The 23664-nt window shown below is 36.6% G+C and overlaps 6 protein-coding genes across 6 annotated transcripts; all 6 read right to left on the bottom strand.

Moving 5' to 3' along the window:
* Positions 1–1742: 1742 nt before the first annotated feature.
* Positions 1743–3364, bottom strand: LOC116134506. The gene is made up of 4 exons (XM_031420199.1): positions 3233–3364; positions 3048–3115; positions 2797–2909; positions 1743–2742 (listed from the first exon to the last, which is right to left on the bottom strand). The coding sequence occupies exons 1-4, from the start codon at positions 3362–3364 to the stop codon at positions 1850–1852; spliced, it is 1206 nt and encodes a 401-aa protein (XP_031276059.1). The 3' UTR covers positions 1743–1849.
* A 1174-nt stretch (positions 3365–4538) lies between these two features.
* On the bottom strand, positions 4539–5620 carry LOC116134458. The gene has a single exon (XM_031420134.1). The coding sequence runs from the start codon at positions 5571–5573 to the stop codon at positions 4668–4670; it is 906 nt and encodes a 301-aa protein (XP_031275994.1). The 5' UTR covers positions 5574–5620; the 3' UTR covers positions 4539–4667.
* Positions 5621–10229: 4609 nt separating this feature from the next.
* Positions 10230–11597, bottom strand: LOC116134479. The gene has a single exon (XM_031420169.1). It carries the CDS (start codon positions 11524–11526, stop codon positions 10603–10605), a length of 924 nt encoding a protein of 307 aa, XP_031276029.1. The 5' UTR covers positions 11527–11597; the 3' UTR covers positions 10230–10602.
* A 1230-nt stretch (positions 11598–12827) lies between these two features.
* On the bottom strand, positions 12828–16596 carry LOC116134477 (pentatricopeptide repeat-containing protein At2g17670). Its single transcript, XM_031420167.1, has 2 exons — positions 14868–16596; positions 12828–13351 (listed from the first exon to the last, which is right to left on the bottom strand). Exon 1 carries the CDS (start codon positions 16257–16259, stop codon positions 14871–14873), a length of 1389 nt encoding a protein of 462 aa, XP_031276027.1. The 5' UTR covers positions 16260–16596; the 3' UTR covers positions 12828–13351; positions 14868–14870.
* A 34-nt stretch (positions 16597–16630) lies between these two features.
* Positions 16631–17866, bottom strand: LOC116134478 (basic endochitinase-like). The gene is made up of 2 exons (XM_031420168.1): positions 17199–17866; positions 16631–17119 (listed from the first exon to the last, which is right to left on the bottom strand). The coding sequence occupies exons 1-2, from the start codon at positions 17807–17809 to the stop codon at positions 16747–16749; spliced, it is 984 nt and encodes a 327-aa protein (XP_031276028.1). The 5' UTR covers positions 17810–17866; the 3' UTR covers positions 16631–16746.
* Positions 17867–22013: 4147 nt separating this feature from the next.
* On the bottom strand, positions 22014–22927 carry LOC116134480 (basic endochitinase-like). The gene is made up of 2 exons (XM_031420170.1): positions 22473–22927; positions 22014–22386 (listed from the first exon to the last, which is right to left on the bottom strand). The coding sequence occupies exons 1-2, from the start codon at positions 22898–22900 to the stop codon at positions 22014–22016; spliced, it is 801 nt and encodes a 266-aa protein (XP_031276030.1). The 5' UTR covers positions 22901–22927.
* Between the last annotated feature and the right edge of the window lie 737 nt (positions 22928–23664).

Genomic DNA, 23664 nt, shown 5'->3' with positions numbered 1-23664 from the left:
TCCCACCCAAGGTTTGTCATAACGACACTTTCCTACCCAAAAAGTTTCAAAATATCACTTTTTCACCCAATGTTTATATTTCATTAATACCCAAAGTACACTTCACCTTCTCTGTCGGCGTTCAACGAGTTACCAAAAGCTAAGGTAAGACGGTTTTTCTAGAGTAGAGGTCGGTGGATTTAATGGTGGTGACTAATTAAATATTCACCGCTGAAATCAACCAAAAATCAGCTTAAAATAAGGAACTCTAGTTTTGTTGTAGCTGACAATCGATGAGACTTCAAGTGTCAAAGTGAGAGGGGTTTTATAGAGAGGAGACCAGAGGTTCAAATGGTGGTGATAAAGAGAATTTTCGTGGACAGAATCGGCTTTGGGTAATAATGGTATACTAACTTTAGGTGGAAAAGTGGTATTTTGAAATTTTTTAGGTGAAAAGTGTTATTAAGGCAAACCTCAGGTGGGAAAAAGTTGTTTGCTCTTCACAAAACAAGGGAACTCATTACTTAATAAATATAAGTGCTTGGGAACTAAACAGAGAAAAGGGACAAAAGATTTGCTGTGTGTGAAATCTTATCGAGCGAGGAGCCAAGTTTAATGTTGGAGTAAAGGTTAATCAAATGACAGAATATCAAACTTCCAGGCTCAACTCCTATCCAAACAGGTGTGTTGATATGAGCGCTTTGTTTCCAAGTTTTCATTTTTTGCTAGCCTCATCCATTACGTGGAGCAACATAAAGCTAGCTGTTTAATATTGCATATGATTTCAGAACTTGAAAGATGAAACAGCCTCATTAGATGGTTCTGTATTTTAATAAGCATTGAGTGTGCTGATCAAGATATGAACCCAACAAGTTCATTTGTGATAAAAGTGAGTTGTGTAAACGCTAAAACTTATAATGGAGTTAAAGAATGAATCTTGTAAAGTGAGCCACTGACAAGCTTGGTGGACTTGCTGGGTGCCTCATAGCTTCTCTTAGGGAGTCCAAGCAATGCCAGGGGATTGAGGTAGATTATGGGTTTGGTGATATGAGTAATAGGTTTTCTGATGATCTTTTTCTCCTTTTATGGGTGTGTTGACCTTAGCTTATATAGTGAACCGCAGGAGCTCGAATCCTAATAGGATTTTGAGTTCTATTTGGTAAGGGAACTCTCTTTTCGGGAAGAGATTGGATTCTTTGCCTCTATCTATCGAGGCTTTGTCAACAGAAGAGTTTGGTTAGGATTCTGATCCTCGTTATAGACTGCTACAGGCGAATGGGCCGGACCCAGTTCAGCTTAACTCGAGGGATGACCCAACTCATAGAGCAGGCAATTCTCGAGGTATTCTAAGCGTGGGCCCAATTGGGATTGGACTAAGACTTTGGACGGTCATTCATTACTGTTGCGGTTGGACCTCGTCAGGTCCAATACGAATTTTGGCCCATACAAGTTATAGCCGCATTTCAATCCTAGAAATGCAATACAATCCTAGAAATGCAATAGAATCTGGAGGCATAAATTCTTGCTAGAAATATAGTTGGCTAAATGTTACACGAGTGACTTTGCCCTGTATGTGTATAGCTATAAGATAAAGCTTTGAGAAATGGAAATCAAATAAATTCTCTTAGATCAAGCTTTTTCAATTGAATAATGAAACTATTTGATTGCAGACTGTAGATTAAAAAGATGGCAAAGATTAAAAAGAGAAGAAAAGCATGATAATTTGGATTGTCAAAAATTGCATTTGTATTTCATTGTGTAACTACAGATATTAATATTTTTACAGGATTTTTGAATCTGACATTGAAATCCTTAGCTGATCCTCTAAAATTTGGATGCCTATGCAAGATTTCTCATATAGAAAAATGGCCTATTGGGAGATTATGTTCAAGAGGGAGGTTCTTGATCTGATCAAGCACCTGAACATGCTCTCCAAACCTTTCTCAAGGCCTTCAATGCTGGCCTCTGCAGCCTTTAATCTTTCATGCATATTTTGCATCTTCTCAATATCACGGCCGCACAATGCAGAATCCACACTTTCCAACTCATTCACAATCTCTTGCTTCTCTTCACATGCTGTTACTCTCTTGTTCATCAATTTTGAGACCAGTGACCACCTGTTTAGCTTTTGCTTTGACCCTGGTCCTGAAAAGAATAACAAGAGAGACTGAAAGATGGAGCTGCTTGTTGCATTAACTTCTCTAAGAACTCGAATCACAGCTGAGAGGTGCTGATCTTGTTCCAGGAGTGGTGATACGCCGAGATTGTTATCCATTTGCTTCAGTGTCACAATCATTTTCTTGGCATCCTTCTTCATCTTCTTCCGGAAACAAATGAAGCTAGCAATGCTGTTTTCAACACTTGAATCCCCCTTTCGCCTTCGAATGGCTGAGTGAAGAGCTTGATCATGTTCCTTAATTTGCAACAAGGTATCTCTTGTGATGCCACAAATATCCAGGAGCTTTACAGATCCTTCCAACAATTCATCAATACACTTTTCATGTTGATTCTGAGACAGAACTTGTTGGCTTGATGCCATATTAAGAAGATCATCCAAGCACATGTACAACTCTTCAAGTCCTGAAAGACTCTTGCAAATTGACCCTGATGTTAACAACAATCTTGATGACTCCTCCAATGTCTTGAGCTTGCTCAACTCTTCTTCAATTTTGATGGTGCTAGGATGTGACCTTGAAGGCAAACTGATTGATCTAACATGATATTTACTGGCCATGATGATCACTCTTTCTTTTTCAAAGAAAACTCAAAATTTGAGATGGTTCTATCAACTCAATGACCCTCTATTTATAGATACACCTAAAAGCTCGATGAAATAAACAAATCCCTTTACAGCAGTGTCATGAGCATGTGTATAGAGTATGGAATCTCCTCTGAATGCGGTTCCCTTGTCAAGTTGCTGACCAACATAGCTTCAATAATATGCAATTTCTTTATTACTCTATAGCCCACAAAGGGGTATGATGTGTCTTGTTGTGTTATTTGTATTCTCCTTCTACATATAACCAGAAGAGTCATCCCTAAGCTTGCCCCCCCTCTTGCCACCTTACCCATCATCTCCAAAATATTTAAATGCAGCTGCTACGTGGCCTGTCTGGGTTGTCTCCATTACAAGAACCTTGATTAACAAAACATATTAAACAAAACAATTTTAAGAAATGTCAAGATCCAGATCTCATACAGATTAACAAAAGGGTAATATATATATTATTATATGTATAAATATTATGTGCACGAGTGGCTTGTATTGCTCTTGTCTCCATGGATCTTTAATCTTTTTCAATATCAAGTTTTCCCATTTCTTAATTCTCTTATTTTTCTTTGATGTCATCAGCAATTGCGAAGGTACACGTACATTGCCCGCCATGGCAACATGTGTGCTTCAAAAATATTATGAAAATGGATTGCGGTAGTTTGGTAAGTGGGTTTAGGAGACAGGTGGTGCTCTCTCGTCATAAGCCCACGCCAAGAACTTCACACTTCAATATACAAATGCTACCCACTTTTTCTTGTTAAAGATTGAACTTTTGGCTTTTCTGCCATGCAGAAAGTGTAAGCAAGATATTAAACTGAAACTTTATTCATGAGAAGTAATGAAATTGGGTGGTCAAGTGGTTTGACAGAAGATCATTAAATGTATTATTTGAGAGGTCTTGAATTTGAGTCTGTTCTTAATTGTTAATAGGGATAGTCATTGAAAGTTCTCACCCGGCCGATAATTTAGGGTCTTAGATAATTAGTTGAGTATACATATGTTGGCCCGAACATCCTGATCATAAAAAAAAAAAAAAAAAAAAAAAAAAGTGTGATGTAATTGTAGGCCTAATTGGATACTCTCTGCTTTTCGTTTATTTCTTTTGGTAGTGGCCGATTTGTCACTCTGTAATTCGTGTGTAAGTGACATGTCGGTTAATATGTGTGTCTAGGTAAGATTTGTCTTGCAATGAATTAGGATGAATTCTCACAACTCAATCAACACAATAATTGAATAAAAAATGATTAAAGAAGTTCAAGAAAATTATATTTCCAAGAATTTTATTCATAGTCTGCATAAGATGATTAATAAAAGCATATAGCTTGTGATTCCTGTCTGTTAAGAATCACAAAGGGATAACATTTGAGACCAAAAATAATCTTAGGCTAGCTCAGGAGTCAAGATAATTAGTTGGTGTAATATTAAAAATAAATGGTAGGCATGAATCTAGGCTTACAATAGGTCCTGATAAGGCCACATAGACTATTGTTTAGTTGGTTATTGTAAAATAACAATAATTTCTGTAACAGGGGACAGAACATTTGGAGGCGTCCATGCAAGATAAAGAAGCATTAAGTGGTGGATATTTCTTTATCTTGGAAGTTGGTGTAAATGAAGTTTCAGAAAATTTTGCAGGGTATTCATGGCTATTGGCTAGCTGGAGCCTGGATGAATTTTGAGAATGAACATTGATCTGGGAAAAACAAACGTTGAAAGCACAACACTCAAACATACAATTAAGGATATAATTGAATATTAGAAGAATTAAGCTGTAATTAGCCAGTGATGCTGCAAAATTTGCATTGAAATGTACTTATATTAGAAGCATAGATTTGGAACAATAGCAGTCCTGTAATATGCGGATGCCATGGCCAGTTTGATCTCAATTACAGTATATTTTGATCATTACATAATACTAGTGGGCGAGGATGTTAAGAAAAGAGACTCTATTTTGGACTAGACATCTGAACATGGAATCTAATCCACCTTCAAACCCTTCAATACTAACATTAAGAATCTCCAACAATCTTTGAGCCATTTGTACTTCATTTTTCTTGGCATTGCTCGTCCGTTGTAGAGAGTAAAGAGCAACATCCACACTCTCTACTTCATTAATTATCTTCTGCTCTTTCTGATCAGAAGATAATAGTTTCATGGACACTAACTTTGAGATCAGTGACCAGCCAGCAAGCTTTGTCTTCATTGTTGGCGTGGACAAGAATATCAAAAGAGCTCGAAAAATGGAGATGCTAATGGCGCTTGTTTCTTGTAAAACTTTGATTATAAATGATAGATGATGGTCGGCTTCCAAAACTGAGGAAGAAATGGAACCTTTGCATTCCAATTTCTTCAATGCTGAAAGGCACTTCGCAAAGTCTTTTTTCCCCTTCTTTTTAAAGCTAATGTAAGCTGCAATGTGGCTTTCAATGCTCGAGTCTCCACCTCTTCTACGCAGAGCCGATTGAAGAGTTTGCACATGTTCCTTCATTGTCAACAATATGTCTCTTGCTGTGCCGCAAGTGTCCAGCAATGTGACTGACCCATCTAAAGCTTCTTCCACCAATTTTCCATCCCGATGGCGAAGAAGAGCCTGTTGTGTTTGTGGGGAGTGAATGAATTCTTCAATGCAATTGAACAACTCTGCAAGACCAACAAGGCCGTTTTGGATTGTATCAGCTGGTGCTGTTGTTGAAGAAATTTGCCAGGCTTTAAGGTGGTTTAATGTTGATTCTAACTTTACAGAAGTGGGGTGAATTCTAGATGGCAAACTAATGGACCTAACAGGAGGATGAACATCAGAAAATGCAGAAGAGCCTGCCATTTTTTTTTTTAACTTTTGCAACTGAGTTTGATCAAATCTGCAGAATGCAAGAGATGCTTGAATGGCAAAGAATCAATCAATCTATATATATATATATAACAAAGACATTCACATTCAAGCGATTGGTCAGTCAAGCCAAAACAGAAATCATGTGATGGCAATGTGGGTCATCTAACTTTCTGATTCCCTTGTAACATTTTTGGACAACAATCTGTAATACAAAAATTATTTCTTTAATAATCTATGGCCATAAGATGGGCTACGTTTATTTCTCAGAATAAGTAAACAACCCTTGCAGGCCATTTGTGCTGCATATATGCCTGTTTGCCTCCCCAGTCATCAATCTTGATACATGCTTTCTAGCCACCACAATTAACTATAGTTTTATTCTTTAATTCACCATTAGTTTATATAGAAATTATGTCTTTCTTCAAAGAACCACCGATTAACCATGGATCTAGGCAATTGCTAGAGCAACTTGTGAGGACAAAGCTACAGTTGGGTGCTGGATGTGTGCGTTTAGCAGACAAGGAAACAAGGCATTTGTTTAGCTTGGAAATTGATAATGGGCTGATTATGGAAACTATTAATCGGGTGGAGTAAATTTTGCAGAGAGAATGAAAAAAATAAAAAAAGGCACATTGGCAGGACATGCAAATGACTTAACAATGGATGATGATGAGGTGATTCTCCTTTTCTCCTCCTATATTATATTGAGTTATGTATCTAACCAAATAATGAATAAACCGTACCTTGTGCTTTCAATGTACGAGGGGAGCATGTGAACGACCAATTCCTCAGTCATTTTGTCGAATATTATGGGACTGTGTGCACAAATCAACCCATTTATGCCTCTAATTAAACTGTTCATCTTTACATTAACCCGTAATTAAGGTTCAGCACGTCGCTCCCATATGATAGAGGTTGGGGAATTGTGACGAAGTCGTCGACCACTTCAGTATTAATAGGCCACGGAGATGCATTCGGAGGTCCCGTTGAATGATTTCTTTTAAGTTATTAATTCTTTATTGGGTTTAGGTTTAGGAATAAGAATACTTGTAATATTAGGTTTTGATCATTTATACTTAGTATATAAATATACTTTTCTCTTGTAATGAGTAATAGCAAATCATAGAACAAATTATTTTCTTGTAACAAGAAAGGTGAGACGATATTACAATGATATTAATTCTGCTAAAAGTAACCTGTTAATTAGGTGAACCAGGGTAAATCGCGTATATTATTATTTCTCTTTACTGTTTGTGATTTGTGTGTTTACTGTTATTTTGGTTTCGTATTAGTCTCTTTTTCGTTCAAATTAGACCACTTAATGATTTACACACCTAATAATGATATTATATATAATTAATTTGTTTTTGTTGCTTAAGCTGATGAAATTATAAGCTTTAAATTGCAGGTCCAATCTCATACTTCCCTTTCATGCAATACAACTTTCAAACATGGTCACCATGACAGCCATGGAATGCTCTCTCTTGATTAAAAGTGACAACCACCATGAAAATGATCACCTACCCATTTTCTATCAATCAATCAGCTTGATGCTCGCCCTTGATACAGTTCATAACACCAATTATATTATTGCTATTATTGCACGCCTGATGTAACAGATTAATTGCAGATTATTCGATTCCCATGGCCAATATATGGCCATGGGACTGCAACCGGCCATGCTTTAACTTATTCAAACTTTGAGAAGCACGATCACATTATTTGCCCAATCAAACAACTTGAACAAGAATAATACTCAATAACAGTGATCATGTGTGTGAAAAGAAAAAAGAAAAGGGAATAATATAGCATGCATGTGAGAGGAGGATGAAGAAGACACATAGAGAGAGAGAGAGAGAGAGAGAGAGAGAGAGAGACCAAAACGGCAGAAGGTACGGGGTTTAATTTTTCCTTGGCTTTCAGATGAATCAATCAATCTATGGAGAGAAACCATGTGCCCGTACAGGGCCAAAAGGGGCAGAGGCCATTAGCACCTCGTATGGCTAACTGTTGTTTCATTCGGAGGCAAGAAGAATCAATCCATGCATAGGTTGCATGTGGATGAATGAACCATATTTGATTATTACATGATTAGTATAAAATTAATAATAAAAGTTTAATACATTAATTGAACTTTATGCTAATTTACATGCTTCTTCTCAATCATTTCTCTGACTTAAACATATATTTTGTTATGTTATAGGGTTTAATCTTGTCTTTATTTTAGAGGTTTAGACGGGCCTCAGAGAATCGATACTTACGCAGCATATGAGTTCATAATGTCAAGAACTTATTGGCTCTTTAAAACTAATAAAAAATAAGCTTATAAGGACAAAAACAGGGGTGGAGCCAAAAAAATTAGTCTGGGGGGCAAAAACTGTGTTGAATGAATGAGAGGATCGGAAATTATGGGGGTCAAACTGTTAAGTTAAAGAGATGAGGGGGGCAAAGAAGCTAAATTTATGGGACATTTCTTTTATATATAAAATTGGAAATTTTGTGGGGTCAAGGTGACCGTCAACCCAGGCCTAAATGTAACTCTGCCCTTGATTACGTATACATCATTTTAAAAATTAATGATTATAATTATTTCACGTCACGAAAATAAAGATTTAATTGGAAAGCTATGGATCGGTTTCGTTATCTCACTTAAGTATTTTTTAGATCTCACTTTTCGACTTACTTTTATAAACATACGGTATAGCGGGAGCTCCTTTCTTCCCTTCATAACTCAACACTTTGCAGAAGATGACAATTGGGATGTAACATTGTTAGCTAGAAACCTGAAATCCGCACTCTTTCTTTAATCAAATATGGTGTGAGATCATGATAAAATTGTTAAATGGGAGTGGTTTGACTCTTTGTCTCCCCGCAATTGCTTCCTATTTTCTTATAATTCTAATGAAACCAGAATTCAATCATGTTTATACACACTTCCGTCCTCCATTTCCTTAATATTATGAGCACAAAAGGCTGGCATTTCAGAATTGTCTCATCTCCAGGATTCAGGAAAAGATTTGGAGCCCCCATTGACGTCCAGGTGTTAACAATTCCTATAACCCAAAACAAAGAAGGAAAACGACAATTGAGGACAAGAATTTCATAGAATTGGGCCTAATTCTATAGGATTAATTGGTTCAAACAACAAAATCTAACTCCAAATCTTTCATTTTCATTTGCGCATGCACCGAATTCCGTAGGAAGCTGTACTATATTAGAAAAGGAAATTAAATCACCAGAGGATCATTTAGTCCATGATTGAGAGATTAATTATTGGAGACAAGGGAACAGTTAATTATCCTGAGGAGAGATTAGCGGCACTTGTTCAGGCATTTGGTGTTCACTAATTAGAGAGTAATTAAGAGGATTATAAACTGATAAACACATGGATTTTTGTCTCTAGTGGTTAATTTTTTTCAGTCAAATTAAGTGAACAATAATAATGCACAGGACAGTGATATCTTTGATTTTATTTTGTTTTATTTTTCTTCAGGTTTTGTTTCTTGTTATACATTCCCCTTTCCTGTAGTCCTGGAACGAGAGCTTGGAGAGTCTTATAACTGAGGCAGGAAAAAGTAGAACAGTAGAATCAAATTGCAGATTAGAGAGAGGAAAAAGTAGAACACAAGAATCAAATTGCAGATTGTTATGTTTATATAATATTGCTTGATAAAATGGAGAAACATGAATGATCAACCCATCAGCACAACTAAACAATGTGAACAACCGACTATTAGTCTTGTGGCTGGACGGCAAGACTTTAGTCGTCTCGGTGAGTTACCCAGAAATCTTGTGTTCAAGTCTCACAAAGTAACTACCTATTACATTTGTGATTTGTCTAATCCATTAGGTTTGTAGAGTATTCAATGGACTCGAAGGATTCTAGTAAAGCTACTCGTCACCAATTTTTAATTAGTGTCATGGACTCATGGGCTTGATACCATCGCAATACTGAATTTCAATCAAAATATTACCAATTTTTAAGCTTTGCACAAGTGTTCATCACCCCATGTATCTCTTAGGTTCAGGTTTCTCATGTATCCTGACTTAGTATGTTTGTTTTTTCATCTTAAGTCTGAATGTAACTAATTTTAGTAGAACGAGATGTTTTAGGTTAATTTGTTTTCGGAAATATGTTTGTTTATGGGATATAAGTTAAAAGCTAAGATATTAAGCTTTTATCTGAATATAAAAACATTTTAATCAACAAAAAAATTATTTTGTGATTTATTCCCTTATTAACTTTATATAATACCAATTTTTCACAAAACTCTAATGCATCATGTATTTTTAGTATTATTTTAATTTTTTGTTATAATCAATTTTTAAAATTACATCAAACAATATAATAACATGATTATCTTTAATTTATATATATTTCTTCTGTTTTAATTTCATATATTAAAACAAATATTCAAAGTACAAACGAGATGTATATTTGTTATCCCAACCATTCTTCTTAGTCCCAATTCCGATAAGGAAAATGGGTAATTTATAAATATTGATCAGACTTGTATATTCAGACGTATTCAAATAACAAATATTCAAAAAAACGAAAAAAAAAAAAAAAAAAAAGGTCAAGCTCTCAAACATGAGTTTGTTTTTAAACTTCACGCTCATACCTTTTTATTTACTTATTTGGGGAATCAGTCTTATAAACTGAATCTCAAACTCATCCGTTAACAAAACATGACAAGTTTACATGGAAGGTGTGCAAGGAGAGATCGAATGAAGAGTTTATGCAATGGCGAATGATTTTCAGTTGAATTTATAGAAGCCAACAGAAGAGTCCATGACCACCGCGCATGGCCATTTTCAGGAGTTGTATGTGGGTTAGGGAGTAGGGACTCGGTGGGTGGACCTTATTCATATACATAAATCCTAAAATAAACTCAAATAATTACTAAAACATATATGGATCTCAATGTCATATACTACAATAATTCTATTGCAAAATTGGGTTTTTTGAACAATTTACATATACAAAATGTTCACACCTTAATCATATATTAGTCAATGATCAAGGTGTAAGAGCATTAAGAAGTGACACTCTATTTTGTATTAAGCCTCTGAACAAAAAATCTAATCCTCTTTCAAGGTCTTTGATGCTCCCATCAACTGTCTCTAGTTTCTTGAGTGCCATTTGCACATCGACTTTGCCATTGTTTCTTCGGATTTGTTCATGCAAAGAGTAGAGAGCCATGTCCACACACCCCACTTCGTTGAAAACCTTGTGGCCTTTCTCAGCTGGGATCAATTTCGAGATCAAAATTGACCATCCGCTGGACTTGGTTTTTGACACTGGCATGGACAGGAAGAATAAGAGGGATTTGAAAATTGAGATTGTGATGGCACTTGATTCTTTTAACACATTAATCACAAAGAAAAGATGTTGATGATCAGCTTTTGTTGAATGTAAATTTTGTGTGGTGATTTCTATTCTCTGAAGTGTTCTAAGGCACTTTGCAATGTCCTTCTTTGACTTCTTTCTGAAGTTAATATAAGCTTGAATATTAGCTTCAATGATGGAGTAATCTCCACCCCTTCTGCGTAAAGCTGATTGAAGATCTTGCACTTGCTCCTTCATGCTCAAAATCAACTCTCTTGCATTGCTGCATGCGTCCAGCAATCCAATTGACCTATCAAGAGCCTCTTCCACCAACTCCACATGTTGCTGATTGTTAAGAGCTTGTTGTGTCAATGGAGAGTGAACAAGCTCCTCAACACAATTATACAACTCTGAAAGCCTTATTAAACCAGTTTGAATAGACTTGAAGCTGCGGGAAGGGGTTGTTGTCACAGATGAATATGATGAATCGCAGGTTTTAAGTTTGTTAAACTCTTCTTCAATTTTTAGTGCAGTGGGATGTAATAATCTAGCAGGCAAGCTAATGGATCTTGAAGGAACTTGCATGACTTGAAAGGCATTAATGCTTGCCATCATTGTTTTCCTGGTGATGCTGCTGATGAAAATCACCGGAGAAACAATTGTAGCTTGAATGGCAATCACTACTGTTGAAGCTTTATATATAAAGCACACAATGAGGGCTCCACTTTCTGCCTTTTTTTTTTTTTTTTTTTTTTTGTGATCAAGAATGTCTGGATCAGTTTACGCTATCTCAACTAATCTTTCTAGACTCTAAATTAACAGCTGGGCCACCCAATGGTGATTACTGTTAAATAGGGGATCATACTCAGAACCTCCTGAGTAATATTTCCAAGAATCTTGGTTGACCACTTGCCTCTTCGTGCTCAAAGTTTGGCATGTGTGGCAATGTGATTCAACCCCTGACAAAGGAAGATCTTTTGTAAACTTTGTTGCTAGCAACAAGTAAACCTTATTCATTCTTTAATCTTCTGGTCATGAAATAGGAATTGAAAATTTGATTTTGTTAAAAGTGGTCATGGTGGTGAGATTGAGATGCCTCTTTGTCTCCCCAATCATTGGTAGTGCCTTGTTATAAAAGAGGATTCAATCATAGACTTGGATAGATTAATTTGAAACATAAAAGGCTGGCAAATTTATGCTTGTCTAATTTCAATTGAACAGTACTTTGAATAGGTGGAATGAAATACTATAAGAAAACCCTGAAAGAAAAAGACAAAAGGAGACATGAATTTGCAAGAGAATTGGCCTTTGAGTCCAAGATTCTAGGGCTAATATAAAGAGTATTTAGGGTTGGTACAAAAGAACTTACTCCAAATCATTAACAATTTTCATTCAATTGGGCACCGAATACTTAGCAAGCTGTACAATATAAACTGCAATAGCAAAATTGTTAAACGGGAAAGTAATAATTGGAGACAGGGAAACAAATAGTTATATATAACTTGGCAGACAAAATGTTGGCTAGCATTTGTGTCACACAGAGAGCCTCATACCGAGGATTGCTCACATGGTTAACACACAGAGCATTCAATTTTTTTTGCCTTCCCAATATCGGTTCAGGAGTAAACAAAGTTTAAATTTTCAATCAGAAAATTTCAGCCCGGCTACGGTTGTACTGATTGATTCCAGTCGTTTGCATTTTTAGATTTTGAGAGTGGAAAAGAGGATTCTTAGCTTCAATTATTGGACAATGATGCAAGAAGAAATGACAAGAAGATCATTTCAAATGAGAGAGAAGCTGAATAAAGAGTCAAACAGCAGATATTGTGGGAGCAAACCACAGGCTTGGCTAATTCCTTATGGGACATTTCTTTCAGCAATTAATAGAAAGTAAATTTCGTTGTAACTACAAAGAATTGCAAATCAATCATAAATACTATATCGCCCGTTTGATCACTTCAGTAAAAGGTTACAACCTAAAGAGCAAGATATGCCAGTATGATAGGTAAACAACAGAACTTCCAATAATCTTCAATGACAAAGGTTAGTTCAACCAACTCTACCTATTCAAAATTGCTTGGTGGTTCTCCTTTCAGTATCCAAGTAAAAATCCACAAGCTTTAGCAGCACTGTGGAATGCATCACAGAACTACCTAGACAACAATTTTAATTCCGCAACCTACCTGCAGCACTCCGATTGTTCTCATTGATTGAGAAAACTAACAACCCCACAAGCCACACTAAAAGTATCTTGCTGCTGCATCTATAACCTGTAGCAGTCTTAATGTGCCAAAACAGTGGTCAATTTCATTTACCTTTTCTGTTTAGGCAGACTGTCAAAAGTGAAGTTACATATAGATCACTTCTTTATTGTTCCAAGGAGTTGTTGCGGAAAACTCAAATCATCATCCCAACCTACAACAGCCTCAACCTAAAAGAGCTGCCATTAAGAAATGCAGTGAAGAAATCATTTCAGTCAAAATTTTGACAACTTAAAATTAATATGTAACAGCCTGCAGCATTCGTGAAGACAAAACCTCAATGTTTTACACATAAGTATTTCCTTGATCCATCAACATGGGAGCAAAGGAACTGAAAGAATGAATAGGCATGGTAGTGGACTACACATAATTCCAGGTCAATGAGACATCACGGTTTAATTCTTAATCTCAGGTCTAATCATAAGGGCAGATATTGGTGCAAAATCATTATACGCTAGTAATTTACATAACATCAGATCATTTCAAAGCAAACTACAAATTAATATTTGATATGATCAAACAAAATTATTTATGAAAATAAATGAGCTAAGTTTCTAAACAAGTTATGTATATAGTTGTCATGCAGTAACTTTAAGCAGCATTTTATCTAGAGCCAGTAAGAACTGTAGATAACAGAATTCAACAAGTTAGGAAGTAGCTTTTTCTCATAGGAAAAAAGTTATGCAGGGGACCCTGATATTCTGAGCCTGAAGAGAGCTAGAATGCACATTCGATTCTTAAGAGCAGGCTCTTAATGCTAAAACAGTAAAGGATAGGACAATGTCCTCATATTTACCTTGAGAACCATGCTCTGATGGGATCAGCAAACTGAGAAATGCATTGGAGAATAATAAAAGGAGAAAGGGTGATTCCTTAAATGTGAAAATTTGGCAATGTTTGATGCATTAAAATGGGAAAAAGCTCACCGAAAAGCATGAATAAGCTTGGTGGCAGAATACAGATAAATCCAGGAAAATGAGGAACAACTACTTTAATTCTTAATCTCAGTTCTTATAATAAGAGCATACTGATGCTAGATTGTTACACACTAGCATTTATATAGCATTGGATCATTTGAAAGCAAATTACAGATTAGTACGTGACATTGACAAAGAAAATTATATATGAAAATAAATTAGCTAGGTTGCTGAACACGTTATGTGTATGGTTGTCATGTGGTAGCATGCATATTTATCCAAAGCCGAGTATAAAATTCAAGATATTACGCATAAACTTTTTATGAGAAGGAAATAAATAATGCAGTGGGTATAACCTGATAATGATCAATAACCCTCCAAATAATGAGAATCACATCAAAATTATTTCCAGGGATTATTGCCAGACAAAATCATGATATTCTGAGCCTCAGGAGTGCTAGAATGCAAGTTTAACTGTTGGAGAAGCCTCTAATGCTAATATACCAAAGCACAAAACTTTTACCTTAAATGTACCTAGACAACCCGTGTTCTGATAGTATCAGTGGATTATTCTTATGAGCAATGCCTTCGAGGAATAAAAAATAGAGAAAGAATGATTCATATTAACAGTTATAAACAGATTCAACACGCTAAAAATTCAGATTCAATACCAAATTGTAGAAGTGGGAGATGATTTGATTACGACAATGTAAACAGAACACAAAACAACCTATAAGAACAATTAAATAAAGAGAGGGAAATAGTAATCAAAACATACCAATTAGACCATATTGCCGTTCTCTTTAGCTTTCCTCAGCCACTTAAGTGTACTTTCCAATGTAGTGTAAGCAGCAACATCAGTCAAACTCTTACTCTCAACTGCATAATCAAAAACTTCGTAAGCCTCAGCAACCCTACCAACTCGACAAAGTGCCCTCACAAACGTGGCATAACTAGCCGTCTCAAGCTTCACGCCTCCCTCTTTCATCATCCCATACAATTCAATTCCTTTCTCCAACAACCTCGACTTACACAAACCATGCAGTAACGTATTATACGTGCAAGAATTCGGACTACATCCCCTAGTCTCCATCTCCTCCAACAACGCCAGTGCATCCAATGCGTCTCCTTTCCTACACATCCCATTCATCAATGAAGTATATGTAACAGCATCTGGAAAATGACCTGCTTCTACCATTATTTTCAAGTACTTTTTTGCTTCAACTACTCTCCCAGATTTCGACAACCCAAAAATTAACGTGTTATAAGTAACAAGATCAGGCTCTACACCTTCCTCGTTCATTTTCTTATAAACCCCAATAACTTCACTCCCTTTACTCAACATACAATAGCCTTTCATAATAGTGTTATACACAAAGCAATCCGCTTTAAACCCGGACTCATTAAGCACACTCACCAATCGCGTAGCCTCACGTAAATTCTTAGTATTACAAACATTATCAATCAAGATTGTATAAGTATAAAGATTAGGCTTTACATCAAAAGAACTACGCATCTCGTCAACGAAACCATAAACAGTACTCAAAACTCTACACTTGCACAAACACTTGACAAGAAAATTATAAGTATACATGTCAGGCGGTGACTTTTTCAATGATAATTCTTTTACCAACTCAACAGCATCATCAACACGATTAACAGAACAAAGTGACCGTACCGCAATATCGGTGGTGCCCTGGTTCGGTTCAAACCCTGCATTTTTCATCAAATTGAGAGTCTTATGAACCGGAGAGAGGTCAGACTCAGGTGCTTTGCAGGCCAGCGAAAGCAAAATATGGTAAGTTGCATGGTCGGGGGAGAAAGAGGGGTTGGTTTTGATCATGTGGTGGAGAAAAGAGATTGAATCATCAACGGTTGACATCAAAGAGTAGGATTGAAGAAGAGAGTTGTGGAAGGGGCGATCAGGTGGGATTTTTTTAGTAGAAATGAAGGAATTAAAGAGTTCCTTGGCTTCTGAAAGTTCAGGGGACTTGAACAGAGACGGGATTCTATTAGTTTCAAGAGAATCATCAGAGTCCTTTCGTTGTTGTTTTCTGGAGGGCCTTTTTTTGAGAAAGTGATGACGTTGGGATTTTTCCGTTTGTAATGGAGTTCTTATAAGCGAGTTGGCTGAAACTAACGAGCGCAAGGAAGGTGGGATTTTGCCCATTTTGCTCTCTCTACTCTGTTCTGCTACTTGAGACTTCAGCTGTGTGAAAAAGGTGCAAGAGAGTTAGGGTTTAGCAGGGGCTGAGAAGAGAGCAAAAAGGGGGACAGGAACATGTCAAATGGGCCGAGCTTTTAACTAACAAGCCCATTAATTCAAAGTAGGCCCAACTTTTAGAAACCAGTCGTGGGAAAGCCCAGTTAGTGAATGCTCAGAATTTGCCAAAACTGTAGTGACCAATAGTTTATTAAACGGTCAAATTTACTTAATTGACCCTTTTTGAAAAGTCAAATTCGAAAATAACACTTGTACCCCTATTTTTAACACTTGTTCACATAAATACATAAATAATGGTTTTATAGATCATAGTTAAATTCAGGAGGGGAAAGAGCTTGATTAATTTGTTGATGTAATTTAGTAGAGATCAACATAACATTATTGGTGTTTTATTTGATCAAGATATAACATTATTGATTCATTTTGGTTTAGACTACGCATTAAAAGGCCTTTGATTACTGCAGTCCAAGTTACTGCCAGTCTCAACTCCCAGAATTTGACAATATCTCTTGTAGAATCCGATCCGATTCTCCATTTGTGCGTTGGAACCTTTGCCGCATTCTATGCCACCGTTAATGATGTTGGTGATGACCCCATAACCGGGGACCCTGCCCGCTTGGGTATCAGTGGTGGATGGTTTCCATTGGCCGGTGATGACGGCGTGACATGAAGGTTTGGGTGACTGTGGAGTCATCCAGAACCAGAAAGCAGTCTTGAATGAAATAGTAGCGTCATTTGCCACTGCATCTGGATTGTTTAGCAAGTCAAAGTTTATGGCTTTTCCTGCTGGACCGTAGTTGTAGTTGCTGTCAAAAGTCAAGCTCAACGTCAATCTCAACAACTTAATTAATTGAGTAATCAATAATCCAAATATATTATACTTACTATGAAATTTGGATGGGACCCCGGCCATAATATTTTTTACCAGGAGCACAGGGCCATTGTTGATTTGCAACACAATAATCTGAGGGGTTGCCTTGCTCCTGCTTGAAGCAATATCCCCATGCATATGGTCCATCTGGTGCAGTAGCCCACCCACCTGTAGTTTCATGAGAAGTTTGAGCCAAGAAGGCAGCGATTTCTCTTTTACGAGTGTTGGTATCACCGGTAGTTGCAAAGGCGCCAAAGGACTTGGCGGCATTAATGAAAGCTTCATAAGTGTAGAAACCTTTGGCTTGGCAAGCAGCATCATTACGATGCTTTAATATCTGTTCAAATAGGCCTTTGCTAATGAGTGAACTAATATCACCGCCACCACCACTAGGGGTAGGTGTTGGAGTGGATGGCGTCGACGGCGAGCCACCAGCAGTGCATTGACTTTGGCAACCAGCACCGCAATAATCATTAGTGGTACCACAGAAACCAAACTTGCTACAACAAAGCCCTCCTGGACACTTGGCCCCTCCAGCTTGGCTACCACATTGCTCCGCCAAGGCCCCGAGATTAGAGGCCAAAGTGCAAAATGCTAGCACCCATAAGCACATACACAACCTCATTCTAATATGGTGCTTGATTAGATCACTTTGTATTGACTTGTGAATTTTGGGATAATGGTGGTGGGTATTTATAGATAGAGCAAGAAGAGGGTGTGACGTAATATGGATCGAAATGTTCTGATCCATTCATTTTATTTCTGACCATTCAACAGCGGCGGCTCCTAACTTATTTTTAGTTTTAAGAAATGCATAATGATGATGTATGAGAATTATGGAGATGATAAGGATAAAAGAAGGATGAATAAGTGTCAAGTTTGGATTTGTGAGAATGAGCAATAGTCAGCGCATATTTCCACCATTTAGCACTACATGAATTCATTCACACGGCAAATTAAATGACCGTATAGGCGGAGGAGATTACAGGGAAAGTGGTGCTTCTATTCAAGGGATGGTAAATGATCTATTACGCTATTGAGCATAAGTTAAAATAGAGTAAACGACTTTTTTCTATCCAAATGATGGTTTAATGGTACTTTTTCATACTAGACTTTTAATAGAATAATACTTTGGGTACTAACGGATGGGTACTAATTTGTGTACTAACTAAAGCATAATACCCGTACTATGCGCATAGTACGGGTACTATGCTTTAATTAGTACACAAATTAGTACCCATCCGTTAGTACCCATAGCATCACTCCTTTTAATATACCACTTTACAATCCAAATTTATATTCTGTTTCCAATTCTGACATCGTTCCAACCTCATTCCGCTACTATTCTCTTCGTCAATCATCACTCACCAAAACTCTTCAAACTCTACTCTCGCCGACATCGTCGATCATCAGCAATAAATCGATTAGGGTTTGCACAACCACTCCTTTCAAGTCAAATTTCGATCAGTCCTAACTACCACAATCCAACCTCTACCACAAAAAGACTCATCGAACGCTTCTCTTCAAAAACCCCAACAGCCTGAATCTAGTTTGTTATTTGTTCGCCGTNTAGACTAATATTCAATTTCGACTTAGTCCAAGTCTAAACCGAGAAGACTAGTAACTTCGTTAATTAACAAAAACAAAGTACCAAAACTCTAACCTGAAACAGTGAAATAGCCCCAAATAACCTTCTATTTACAGTAATTTCACATTCTAATATTACAATTATGGTGGGAGATTATGCATACCTTAGGTTCTTATTTTCATTTTATATATTATTTTAGATTTTTTTTATTTGAATTTTTCTCAAACCTGAAGGGTGAATATGTATTTAACCCGATAAAGGTCAGGCTTAAAATATCACTATATGGAGATTATATAATCCAGTTAATGCATATTTAAGATAGCTAATTTGATATATAAATTATACTGTGTTTGAAATAATATTTTGTTTCTTATATCTAGATTTTCCTTATATAAAATAATAAATACATATTGTTGGATCAAAATTAAAAACCGTTAAGGCCCAACTAAAAGAAGTCTATTGTTACGGGTTGGGAGTTTCACATCCAAAAATCTACGGCTCGGCTCGATTCCATTACGAACCGTTGAGGCCTTCTTTATCCCATTTCACGAGTCGAGCTCGTTAAGCCGAAAACTCGGCTTGGCTTTGGTCGTGAACACTCTTGGTGATGACACCATATCCTGGGACCCGATTAGTTGATCTGTCAGCATCAGATGGTGTCCATCTTCCTGTGATCACATTGGCTTCGTTTGGTTCAAAATTTGGGGGTTTTGAGAAAAGTTTTTTGAAAAAAGTTAAAGAAAACTTGAATTTGGTGGGTATTACGAGGTAGGATTTATAAATAAATAAAATGCTCATTATGTTTATTTTTTTACAAAACACCCCCTATAATAAAACATTAAAAGTTAACAAAAACACCCCTAATCCACCCTCAAATACCCCCAGTCGGCCACCACCACCAGAGGTGGCCGGAGTCGTCTTATCAGCGTATGACCGGCTGGATCTTGTCGGTCATACGTCGCTATGACCTTTTTCGGCCAGATCCACGGTGGATCTGGCCGACAAAGGCCAGATCTACGGCCAAATCTGGCCGTATTTGCTCTCAACGACGGCCAACAAACGGTCGTCGTTGATGGTCAACGACGACCGTTTGTTGGCCATCGTGACCGACTGTTATGGCCAAAGATCTGGCAGTCAACTGCCAGATCTTTGGCCTTAGATCTGGCCTTTTCCGACTAGATCCACCGTGGATCTGGCCAGAAAAGGCTAGATCGGCGCACTACCGGCCAGATTCAGCTGGTAGTACGCCATCCTACTAGATTCCAGCCATTTTTTGATGGTGGTGGTCGGAATCTGGTAAATGTGGATTGTTGGGGTGTTTTTATAATTTTTAAAAAAATATTTAGGGGTATTTAATTAAATTAACAAATTTAGAAGGTTTAAAAAAAATTGAATAATATTGAAAGTAGTATTCCCAAAAATTAGAATTTTTAGATATTTTATTGTTTAACTTTTTTGGGAATACTAAGAATAGTGTTCCCAATTTTGAAACAAAGAAAGCCATTGTGGCTTGATGGCTTGCGGGGTCATCCAAAGCCAAATCCGGGTTGTTTATTAGATCTGCCCCGATGGCCCTACCCGCTTGCTCGTAATTGTAGTTGCTATAAAAGTCAACAAGTCAACGGTCAAAGCTAGAAAGTAAGGTGTAACAGTGTAAGTGGTTAATGAAGGTGTAACACTGTTTAACAAGGGTTGAAAAGAGAGAGGAGAGAGAAACATGTTAAATGGGTTGGGCTTTTAACCAACCAGCCCATTTAATGAAGAGTTAGGCCCGACTTTTAAAAACCAATTTTTGAAACCCAGGGAGTGTATGCTCAGCAATTGCCAAAACTGTAGTGAGCAATAAAATTTATTAAACAATATTAATTTCATATGTCCATGGGGGGTATTTAAGTTAAAAAAAAAAAAAAAAAAAAAAACGATTATTAGAAATCTAATATTTTTATAGGGTCTTATGATATTTTAGGAGGGTGTTTTTGACTAAATATCACTCATGGTGAATGAAATAAACCTTATTAAATGTTTAATTATAAAGGAGTTATGCTATAGTAAATTCAAGAGAAATTTACTCAATTGACCCTCTTTAAAAAGTCAAATTAGAAAATATCAAAATAGCCAATTTCTAAATGGCTTTGTAAGCAAGACCTCTCATAAAAAATTTGGACACTTTTACCCTTTTTTCAAACTTAACCATATAAATACTATTGCTTTCGTGGAAATTAAAAAAGTTTTGATCGAAGATTGAAATGTGAATATTGTGATTTTTTTAGTTGATTTTTTGAAAGAATTTAGTGTTAAAGGATATAGGAAATGTTGAAAATATGTTTAATATATAAAGAAAGTCAAAAAAGAATTGAGAATAATTCAAATTAGGTTGAAAATATATTTTTCCAGAATTGATAAATAAACCCAAAAAAATTAAATAAACTCGAGTAGCTTGAGTCTAGTCACTTGAGTGGGGTATTATGATATTATCCTCACTCGAATGGATTTTTTTAAAATTTTATATGGGTTGTATTGTTTTTATGAAATTTATTATGTAAAGTATCAAAAACGTCCATTCGAATAAGATTAATATCATTATACCTCACTTAAACAAGATTAATATCATTATATCCCACTCAAGCGACTAGATTTGAGTGACTCGATTTTTTGCAATTTTTCTAGAATTTTTTTTCCAATTCAAGTGGTAGAAAGTGAGTTTTTCTTGTTTTGTTTCCCCTAAATATGCATTACTTCACTTATATTAAACACATATGAATATATATACACCGTAAATATATACAAACAATACAAAAAACGTAAATCTAAAAACATTAAGGATAATAAAGAAAGACAAGAAGAAAAGAGGAGAAAGAAAGAAGTGAATTGAAGAAGGGTCAAATTGTCCAGAATTTGCATCAAAGGTCTTACTTACAAAGACAATTTAGGATGGATTCTTTTTTAATTTGACTCTAATTAAAATAGGGTTATATAAGTAGTTATCTCTAAATTCAATATTTAATTTAAATTATAATACTAATTTATAACTATTATAATTCAGTATTTATGTAACATACTTTACTTAGTTATATACGATCTGTATTTTGCTTGCATGTTGTATATAAATAAGATCATAAGTTGAACTCAGGAGGGGAAGGAGCTTGATTAATATGTTGATGTAATTTAGTAGAGATCAACTTAACTTCATTGATGTTTTATTTGATCAACATTTAACATTATTGATTCATTTTGGTTGAGATTAAGCATTGAAAGGCCTCTGACTACTGCAGTCCAGGTTACTGCCAGGGTCAACTCCCAGAATTTGACAGTATCTTTTGTAGAATCCGACCCGATTCTCCATTTTTGAGTTGGAGCCTTGGCCGCATTCTTTGCCGCCGTTGATAATGTTGGTGGTGACCCCATAACCGGGGACCCGACCCGCTTGAGTATCAGTGGTGGATGGTTTCCATTGGCCGATGATGACAGCGTGACATGAAGGTTTGGGTGACTGTGGAGTCATCCAGAACCAGAAAGCAGTCTTGAATGATATCACAGCGTCAGTAGCTAACAAATCCGGGTTGTTTATTAGATCCGCCCGGATGGCCCTACCCGCTTGCCCGTAATTGTAGTTGCTAAAAAAAGTCAACAAGTCAACGGTCAAAGCCAGAAAGTCTTGTAGAATTTACAAGGGAGGAGGTATGATATGAGAGAAACTTACTGTGTGAGTTGGATGGGTCCGCGACCATAATATTGTTTACCAGGAGGGCATGGCCAATCTTTAGAAGTACAATGAGCTCCTGGATTGTTTCTTTCTCTGATGAAGCAATATCCCCATGCAAATGGGCCATCGGGGGCACTGGCCCACCCACCTGTAGTTTCATGAGAAGTTTGAGCCAAGAAGGCAGCAATTTCTCTTTTACGAGTGTTGGTATCACCGGTGGTTGCAAAGGCGCCAAAGGAGTTGGCAGCATTAACGAAAGCTTCATAAGTGTAGAAACCTTTGCCTTCGCAAGCAGCATCATTACGATGCTTTAATATCTGCTCAAATAGGTCTTTGCTAATGAGTGAACGAACATCAGCCAAGGCCCCGAGATCAGAGGCCAAAATGCAGAACGCTAGCACCCATAAGCACAAACACAACCTCATTCTAATATGTTGTTTGATTAGATCACTCTGTAGTGGCTTGTGAATTTTGGGATAATGGTGCTGGGTATTTATAGATAGAAAAAGAAGTGGGAGTGACGTGATAAGGATCGGAATGTCCTGATGCATGCATGTTATTTCTCACTATTCAACAGCGGCTGTCTTGCTTGAAGAAATATGCATATAACATAATTATGGTGATAAGAATTCTGGACATAATAAAGATAAAAGAGGGATGAACAAATGTCATGTTTGGATTTGTGAGAATGAGAAGTAGCACAGCATTCGCACGGCAAATGAAAAGACCATATGAGTGGAGGAGATTACCGGGAGTGGTGCTACTGTTACTAGTCAAGGCTGGCTGACCCTAGATGGAAAATGACCAGGAAGGAAGGAAGCTATGGTTTTCATTGGCTGTTACTTTTTATACACGGCTAAGAACAGAAGAAACAAAAGAAAGAAACTGATGAGCAACGGCATTGACTAAAATCGCTTCAAAGTTCCTAGAAGGGATAGCTTTTACGTGGTCTAAATTAAATTTTTTAACATAAGCAATCTTATACTATCACAATATTTTTGGTATCATCTTACTAAATTTACGTGCATGTAAGCACATTAGAAGAGGCCCCTTGAAATAAACATTTTTCTAGTTTTTTTTTTTTTTAGTTGATTGGGGGTATCCGGGCTAGTTTGCTTACATCTTAAACTTTTTGTAGTTGTTTTTTTTTTTTTTTTTTTTGGTGACTAGCGGTGTTTGGGTTAGATTG

Source organism: Pistacia vera, unplaced genomic scaffold, assembly GCF_008641045.1.
Source record: "Pistacia vera cultivar Batoury unplaced genomic scaffold, PisVer_v2 Contig289, whole genome shotgun sequence".
In the NCBI taxonomy this organism is placed as follows: Eukaryota; Viridiplantae; Streptophyta; class Magnoliopsida; order Sapindales; family Anacardiaceae; genus Pistacia; species Pistacia vera.
The sequence above is the reverse complement of the archived record's forward strand: the minus strand, read 5'-3'. Positions and strand labels throughout refer to the sequence as shown.